The following is a 9,047-nucleotide window of genomic DNA, read 5'->3' on the forward strand; positions in this document are numbered from 1 at the left end:
TATATATATAATCCTTACACTAACCAAATGGGAATCAGAAATGGTAGAGGAAACCTCTAGAGAGACAGAAATGCTTCTGGAAATATTCTGAATAAATAATTTGCAAATACAAATTAAAGTAAGTCTATTTGTTTCCAGTTTAAAATCAGAAAACAACTCAAGCACATAGAGTATGTAGAAAAATCATTACAATAAATCCAGGCAATTCTGATCCTATTCCCACCTCCGCCACTAAATGTTCTGCCCTGAGTAAGTCTTTTCATTTTCTTTAACTTACAAAAAAGACTACACCAGATGTTCAATCTATTTTGAAAGGATCTTATAAAATATTTCATCTATAAATGATGCCAGCTTTATACAGTCTACCAAAAGTATAGAAAAAATTCTAACTAAAATTCTATTCAGTACCTGCCGTACTTCGAGTTGGATTTTCATTTACGTTTCTCTTCATTTCCTTTATTTTTATCAAGGGCTGGAATTTCTCTCTTCAGCACTCAAATTTACAACAGGAAGGTATCGGAACTGTCAACGAAAAAAACCTGGTAACTCATATTAAATGAACAATAATGGACTACAAACTTAAGAGGTTTACAAAGCCAGAAAGGAAACAGATGTGAATGAATCAGTCCTGAGACACTGGGCAGATGATCTGTTTGGGCCACGAGTTTGATTCCCCTGGATTGTATGAGCAGGCTTCAAAAAGTTCATGGAAAAATTCCATTCTTGTTCTATTCCATTTTTCCACAAAAATTTTGACACCCCCTCATCTAATATCCAAAGCCTAAGTAGATATCCAGAATTATCGTGACTAACAAGGTTCCCCTCAGTTTCTAGAATTTCAACATGTAAAACAAGTATTTTTGTGTTTCTTTCACAACAGAAAATTTGTTGTCTTCACCTCTGGATATATTAAAATCCCAGTTTAAGTCAACAAACATCTATTGTGTGAAAAGGCAAAATGCGAACGTTAATAAAGTCCTTACTGCTCCCAAGCTCACTCTCCAATGAAGCAGAGATGTGAACACAACCAATTACGTAAGTCAGACTGAGGTAAAAACTACTACTTCGAAACATCTAAATATCTTGTTCTTTATGCTGAATGTTGTTGGATCGAGTAGAAAATACTCATGCTTTAGAAAATATCCTTAGTGTCATTCCAGCGACCAAAACAGAGACTAATACTAACTTTTTCTCTAAATAGTGACACCAACGTCTTTCACCTCTGAAGGGGCGGATGGGGAAGGGAGTGTGTTACAAGGGCTATTACGTTTCAAAGATTAATACAAACAAAACAAAGTACAATTTCCTTCCCCTGGGGACATGGACCCTGAGTGCCCCTCTATACCCCCCTGAGCTCCCAAATAGACCCAAATTTCTGACTGGCGGCTTCAATGCACAAAATTAGCTCCGTTTGTAAATACACAGAAGAGAGCCGCTTAGTTGCTGGCTAAGTAGATGGAGACCAGAAGGACTTAATTTGGCCCCTCACGGAAAAAAAAAGTTTCGGAGGGATGGAGGGTCAGTCAGGGCTTTTGTTCTCGTTCAATGACCTCCTGGCCCAGGACTCGGGGAATTAAGGTCAAGGTGCCATTTTTCCTTAATCGGTGGCCCTCCCAACACAACACATAACATTACTTCAGGTTCCCTCACTTTACTACAGCCAACCGTCAACGGTCCGAAGAGCTAGTCAGCTGCCCCTAACTGCCGTGCCTTCCGAAAAGCGCGGGAAATCTGGCCTGCACAGGCGCACTTTGAACCTATACTGGCTCGCCTCAGCCGGAGCCTGCCCACCGCGCAGGCGCAAGGAGCATCCTCTTGTTGGCAAAGTGTGGGAGCGGGAGGGCGTCGTGACTTTAGCAGACTTACCCCAGTCTCCCTCAAGGGAAGTCGGACGTGAGAAAAAGACACTCTCATCCTTACTCAGAAACCATAACAGTAATGTTCCTCCCTTAGATTCTTACACCGTAATGTACACAGTGGATAACGACTCTACCAAAGAAGAAAAAGGGAAAGAAACGGTCCACCGTCGTCAGTGACTTGGTGGCCTATCTTCTGGCCAGCACAGCCTCTGACGTAAATTTGTTAGAAAATGATGCCCAAGTCTGTCTATACAAGACAGACTTACTCCCCTTACTCCCCAGGGTCATTTCTTGGGTTCTAGACACCAGTTTTTAAGGTGATGGTGCAACCCAAGTGCCCCCTGAATTACATCTGACATTGAATTGTCCACAAAGAGGGTCCAGAAGGCCTGTGGCAGAGTCGAGGCCCGAGTTAAGAGGGCAGCTGGACAAGGCAGAGTCGTCAGTGCGGGAAGCCTGAGCTGCCGGAGTTCAGACGACCGAGTGGCCCCCTGAGGAAACAAAATGGAGGTGAAACAAAATGGTGGTGACTGAGCGCTCTCAGCTCTGAGGTGGTCGGGAGGCCGACAGATTGCCCTGTCCTGACACTTACTAAACCTACATTTGTCTCCTCAGTAAAATGTTGATACGGTTAAATGCTGTGGAGTCAGTTCTAACTCTAGGGAACCTGTGTAGGGTTTCCGAGGAGCCGTTGCTGAGTTTGAAAAGCTAACTTTGCATTTCAAATGGACTCAGCACATTAACCCACAGCGCCACACCAGAACTCCCCAAGAATGGCAAATCTTAATTCCCATACAAACATGAGAAAGAAAATTGACACTTTGAGACACACAATAAATGCTCAACAAATACTGTTGTTAGGTGCCTTGACGTCGGTTTGTGGCTCATAGCAACCCTATATAGAGTTTCCGAGGCTTTAAATCGTATCAGGAGCAGAAAGCCTCATCTTTCTCCCTTGAAGCAGTTGGCAGGCTCTAACCGCTGGCCTTGTGGTTCACAGTCCAGGACTTATTGTATGGAAACATCGACATCATGCTTCCCAACAGATAGTGGGTTAGGTGTTAATGCGCAAACCACAAGGTCTACAGTTCAAATCCACCAGCCACTTCACGGGAGAAAGATAAGGCTTTCCAAGCCTGTAAAGATTTGCAGTCTCAGAAACCCTATACAGAGTCGCTATGAGTCAGAGTGGCAGCCACTATCATTTTATTTAAAAATAAAATAAAATAAAAAGTTGCGGTGGAGTCCATTTCAGCTCGCAGTGACCCTGTAGGATGTGGTAGAATTGCCCTATAGGACTTCCAAAGCTATAGGTCTTTACAGAAGCAGCCTGCCACATCTTTCTCCCCTGGTGGATTCAAACCAGCAACAACCAAATGCTTAACCACTGTGCCATCAAGACTCCTCCAATTAAAAATTGTTATTAAGTTCCATGGAGTTGGTTCCAACTAATAGTGACCTTGTATAGGGTTTCCGAGGTGTGGCTGGTGAGTTTGACCCTCCGACATGTCTGTTCAAACCGACCTTGCAGTTCAAACTGAATTGATCATCCAGTGCTTCTCCTACAGCACTACACCAGGAGACAAAATAATAGCTACTTACTGGATACTATGTATACTTCAATAGTAACTTCAACAGTACTGCAGTAGTAGCTACTAGAAGGAACTCTGGTAGCGTAGTGGTTACGAATTGAGCTGCAAACCTCAAGGTCAGCAGTTCGAAACTACCAGCTGTTCTGCGAGAGAAAGATGAGGCTTTCTGCTCCCGTAAAGATTTACAGCCTCAGAAACCCTGTACAGTATTGCTATGAGTCAGAACCGACTCCACAGCACACAACAACAACAGTAGCTGCTACTAATTGAATGCATACTATGGGTGGTGCAAACAGTTAAGAGCTCAACTATTACCCAGAAGGTCAGAGGTTTGACTCCACCCAGAGATGCCTCAGAAGAAATGCCTGAAAATCTGCTTCTGAAAAATTATCCATTGAAAACCCTATGGAGTGCCATTCTTTGCCATTAATTAGTGTGAATCAATTCCATGGCAACTGGTTTGGTTTTTGCTTTTGTGCCTTATGTTTTTTTTCTACTATGAGTCAGTTATAGTACTTCTAGCTCTGCTTGAGTTCAAAGACCATGTTTCATTACTAAATCTAGTGACCATTTTGAAGGCTGGGGTAGATGAAAGGAAGAGGGAGAGGGCCCAGAGGATGTTAGTAAAAGCCTAGGACTATGAAACTCTGACATATATTAGTAGTTTTTTGGAAATTAGGTAAAAAAAACAAAATGTTATTTGATAGGATTATAAGTAGGTTGAAACCAGGTAGAAGACCTTAAATGCCAGACTATGGAAAAATCTTTGGAAGAATAGGGTCTTCTTAGAAGACTCCAGACAATAAAATATGAAAAAGACAATAAAATATTCACAATAGCTCTAGAAAGAAAACATACCAAAAATGAGTAGAAGGAATAGGAAGCAGATTTTGACCTGAGATGAGATAGACCGATTAGATAGATAGATAGATAGATAGATAGATAGATAGATAGATAGATAGATAAAACTGATGCTCCACCCACACATGCACACACAAAAATTAACTGCTCTCTGTTGTTAGGTGCCATCCAGTCAGTTCCAACTCATAGCAACCTTGTTATATGCAGGTGACAACAATCTTGCTTGTTGTAAGTGACAAGGACTTGAGACACTTACATAAAGAAAATATGTACACTCAGTACAACAGAATGAGAAACAGTGCCCAGTCCTGTACCATCCTCACAATCATTGCTATATTTGAGCCCATTGTTACAGCTACTGTGCCAGTAGTCCATCTTGTTGGGGTCTTTCTCTTTTACACTTACCCTCTACTCTACCAGTCCTTCTCCTGATAACATGTCCAAAGCACACAAGACAAAGACTTGTCATCCTCACTTCTAAGAGATATTCTTTGCTGTACTTCTCCCAAATCCAATCTGTTTGATTTTCTGACAGTCCATGTTATAGTCAATTTTCTTCATTAACATTATGATTCAAATGCATCAATTCTTCTGCAGTTTTCTTCATTGTCCAGCTTTCACATTGTGTATGAGACTGATTGAAAAATACCATGGCTTACGTCAGACACACCTGCACACAGTCAGTCCTCAAAGTGACATCTTCACTTTTTAACACTTACAAGAGGTCTTTTGCAGCAGATTTGCTCAGTGCAGTACATCATTTGGTTTCTTGACTGCTGCTTCCATGGAGGTTGATTGTGGATACAAATAAAATGTAATCCTTGACAATGTCAGTACTTTTTTCCACTTATATTACTTATTGATCCAATTATGAGGATTTTTATTTTCTTTATATACGTGTCTCAAGTCTTTGTCACTTACAACAAGCAAGATTGTGTCACCTGCATATAACAAGTTGTTAATGAGTCTTCCTCCAACTCTGATGCCACACTTTTCTTCATATACCCTAGTTTCTCAGACTATTTGCTCAGCATACTGATTAAATAAATATGGTGAAAGGATACAACCCCGATGTATACCTTTCCTGATTTTAAACCACACAGTATTCCCTTGCTGTTCGAACTGCTGCCTCTAGGTCTATGCAGAGTTCTGGTATAGCATTGCAGGACAAGGTCGGTTTGAACAGGAAGGTCAGTGGTTCAAACTCACTGACCACTCCTTGGAAACTTTACACAGGGTCATTATGAGTTAGAACCAACTCAATGGCACGTAACAACAACAACAACAAGTCTATGTGTATAATTAAGTGTTCTGAAATTCCCATTCTTAACAATGTTATCCATAATTTGCTAGGCTCCACACAGTTGAATGTCATCCCATTGTCAATAAAATGCTGGTAGACCTCTTATTGGTATTCTGACTCCTCATTAAATAATAGCCAAAGAAAAGCAAACTAAAAAACCTAATGCTCACTATGAACAACATGCTATTTCAGGTTTATAATATGAAAATGTGGAACCTTTGTTAGCAATTCATAAATGTATACCATTCCTTTTTTTTGATTATCATTTATTTCTACCTAGAAAGTTGGTCAGAATGAGTCACAACAATGAAGTCCTAGGGGAAAGAGAAAGTACTATATGAGGGGGCTTCAAACGTTCATGGAAAAAATCCATTATTTTCCAATTCCATTTTTCTACACCCTTTCCTCATACTCATAGTAGTTTGATTACATGATTTCTGGGCAACCACACTATGCATGAGACACTGTAATTATTAATTTGAGAAAGAAGGGCCTCCTTATCCCCTCCCAAACACATTAATCTGCACCTTAATTGTGCCTCCTATAAAATTTCTAACATCAATCTATTGGAGAGTCATGACTATGAGAGAAAACAACTGCTCTCCTTTTGTTTCAAACCACATTATTAATATATAAAACTCTATCCCCACAAAATATTTGCACCGCTAGAAGTTACTTATTCTTTTAAGAACTTCATTCTTTTAAGAACTTCAAAACATTAATTCAACCTAATAACAAGATAGTGACAACCAGAAAAGTTTTCATTTTGCATGCTCTCAGTTCTCTTAAGTCTCAGAAAAAAAAGAAAAAAAAAACTAGACTGAAAAGCTGTACGTTTTGTAAGGCCTGAAAACGGAGTGTACTCTGGGTAAGAGGGAGTTAAAACCTTTCGGAAGTTAACTTGGTATAAGAGTATGAAAAGGCTCTGCTGCTCTACTTCTAAGGAAATGCTCTCCTTTTTTTCTAATAAAGCTTTCCGCAGAAGACAAACTGTACACAATAAACAAGGTACGTATAGGACCGAATTATTACAGTTCATTAACTCTCAAAAACATTATTTATTCTGACATGTAAAAGAAACTAACTTTATGATTGTTAAACATGCTTCAAAGTGCTGATCTGTTGAGATTCCATAAAACAAGCCTCAAAATGCAAGTCATCTGTTCCAGCTACCAGAGCTGAAGCAGCATTTCCAGAGAGACTAGGGCAAAGAGCACAACTCACTACAAATCCGCTGAAAAGAAACTAAATGTATTCTAGTGTGAATAATTTTACTCTTTCTAAAACCAAAGTAGGTAAACAATAAAACTATTATTTGTTTACATTCACAGCCAAAGGCTATAGGAGCTTTTTCTTAGATTAGAACATTGTTAATATGTATATTTAGATTTTGTTATTTTACTTTCTCTGTCTCTGTATTATAACCTCTGAAAGAAAGAATGTAAATTAGTTGGTTAAATATGATGAAGTGTTTATTTGCCTTTTATATTTCCAGCATATATTTTATTTGGGAGTTTGTTTATTTTTTTGAGCACACTGCAGTGATTATTTATAAAAATTCTGAAAGGGAAAAATTAGAACTTTGGAGAAAGTAAAAATGATAGGGAAATTTTCTATTGTCATGTGAAAATTTTTGGACTTCAGGCCAGAAAACCTGGGGCCCAAGTCTATTTCTGTTCCTAGGTAGCTGCAGAATCTTAAGTTATTTAACCTGTTTCCTTTACTGCTTTTTAGGGTTCTTATATGGTGGTTATGGCAATGGCTGTTTGGTTTCTTTTACTGATGCATTGGGAATGTCAGTACTTAACCCATCCTAGCTTACAAAATAGACGTATGCATAAACTAAGATAATATTTGCGGAAGAGCATTATAAAGTAAAGGACTCTGTCATTTTAATGATTTACTCTGGTTGTGCCCTATCAAACAACAAAGTAATTAGTGTTGTTGTTAAGTGCCATGGAGTCAGTTTCTGACTCATAGCGACCCCGTATAAATTTCCAAAGAGTGGCTGGTGAGTTTGAACTGCGGACCTTGTAGTTCAAACTGACCTTGAGGTTGAGTGTTTATCCTATGGTGCCACACCAGGAGTCTATAGTAATAGTACATAGTGTTTCCAGTACTTGGAAATATTTTACTTTGTGGATTCAGCATGAAATCAAATTAGATTTGGCTCTAAAGAGATGTAATCATTTTAGTATTCACAATACTTTCCCCTAACAAGACCCCCTGATGAATAGCACATTCCAGTGGAGAGTCTCACTACCAACAAGTTAGACCATCTCTAAACTTTTCAATATAAAATTCTGTGGTTAGCATATACAAAGCTAGAGGTTGGCACCAAAGAATGACCAGGGGATGCTCATATGAGGTTATAAAAAGCCATTGTGACCTATAGTACTTGTTTTATAGATCAGGAACAGGCAAGACAATGTGTGGCCTTTCTCTATGTGCATCAGTGATTGTTACATTCCTTTGAGGCTTGTAAAATCTCTTGAATCACAGAATCCCCTCTCCTAAGGATCCAGATGCAGAGGTGAGATGGTGAGAAAAGGGCCCAGAAATTAGAATCCAACCTAAGCCACTTATTAATTGAAATGTTTTAACAAAAGTCTTGAGGAATGTTGAGGTGTGTGCCCCTCCATCCTTGGGCAATTGTAAAGATATTCAGGACACACCCAAGGCCACCATTAAGCAACCACATCCTGGGATCTACCATAAAGGAAGACCACTCATAAAAATTCTGTATTTTTACTTCCTGGTGAGATATTTTACAGGTCAAACTGTTTTACTTAATGCCCTAGACATAACTTTAAGGGACAAACCTTCTACTGGGGCAAAGGAAACTGCTAGCCTCTGGGAGGAGTCTGAATTAGAGTCCTAAAGAATGGTGCATGCTTGTGATCCCAGAATAAGGACTGTCTGCTCCTACAAGAGGCCTTAGCTGTGTAATCCATCTTTAAGGATTGCTGCACACGAACTAAATTTGCAAGGCCATTTCCCAGAAATCCTGGCCTATCCCTATGAACAAACATGTCTTTTACCTACCCAAATGCTTTTAAACCCCTTAAAGCCTTTGTTAGGGGAGATGGGGGTTAAGCTTTGCATTAAGCCCTCTCATCTCCACTTGCAAACCTCGTATCTATCTATAATAAACTTTTGCTCCTCTGGAAACTCTGCCTCACCTGACTGTTCTTAATCAGTAGAAGGCAAGACCCTTCTCTTGAAAGGGCAGAGGTAAGGTTGGCGCTCCCTGAAAACATGCAACATGTACCAAGACTAGAAAATTACTAATAGTTGCTTTTCCTTTTGTATTTCGATAAAAAGTAAGTAGCAGACCTAAGAAAGTTGACACAGAATGATCAAAAACTTCATAATACAGACATTTTTAAATGTACAAGACCTTGTTGTTGTTAAGTGCCATTGATTTGGTTC

General features: G+C 39.4%; 2 protein-coding genes across 2 annotated transcripts in view; one reads left to right on the plus strand and one right to left on the minus strand.

The window, feature by feature from the left end:
* The window catches only part of SPATA22 (spermatogenesis associated 22), a 29,821-nt gene extending 29,370 nt beyond the window's left edge, over positions 1–451 (minus strand). Inside the window, exon 1 of the mRNA XM_006863260.1 lies at positions 409–451. Within this exon, the coding sequence (XP_006863322.1) occupies positions 409–451 (43 nt within the window). The remainder of the gene's footprint in view (positions 1–408) is intronic.
* A 6,051-nt stretch (positions 452–6,502) lies between these two features.
* ASPA (aspartoacylase) overlaps positions 6,503–9,047 on the plus strand; it is a 31,280-nt gene continuing 28,735 nt past the window's right edge. Inside the window, exon 1 of the mRNA XM_006863261.1 lies at positions 6,503–6,623. The gene's annotated coding sequence lies outside the window, so the exon portion shown is untranslated. The remainder of the gene's footprint in view (positions 6,624–9,047) is intronic.

The sequence above is a fragment of the Chrysochloris asiatica genome, unplaced genomic scaffold, assembly GCF_000296735.1.
Source record: "Chrysochloris asiatica unplaced genomic scaffold, ChrAsi1.0 scaffold00054, whole genome shotgun sequence".
In the NCBI taxonomy this organism is placed as follows: domain Eukaryota; kingdom Metazoa; phylum Chordata; class Mammalia; order Afrosoricida; family Chrysochloridae; genus Chrysochloris; species Chrysochloris asiatica.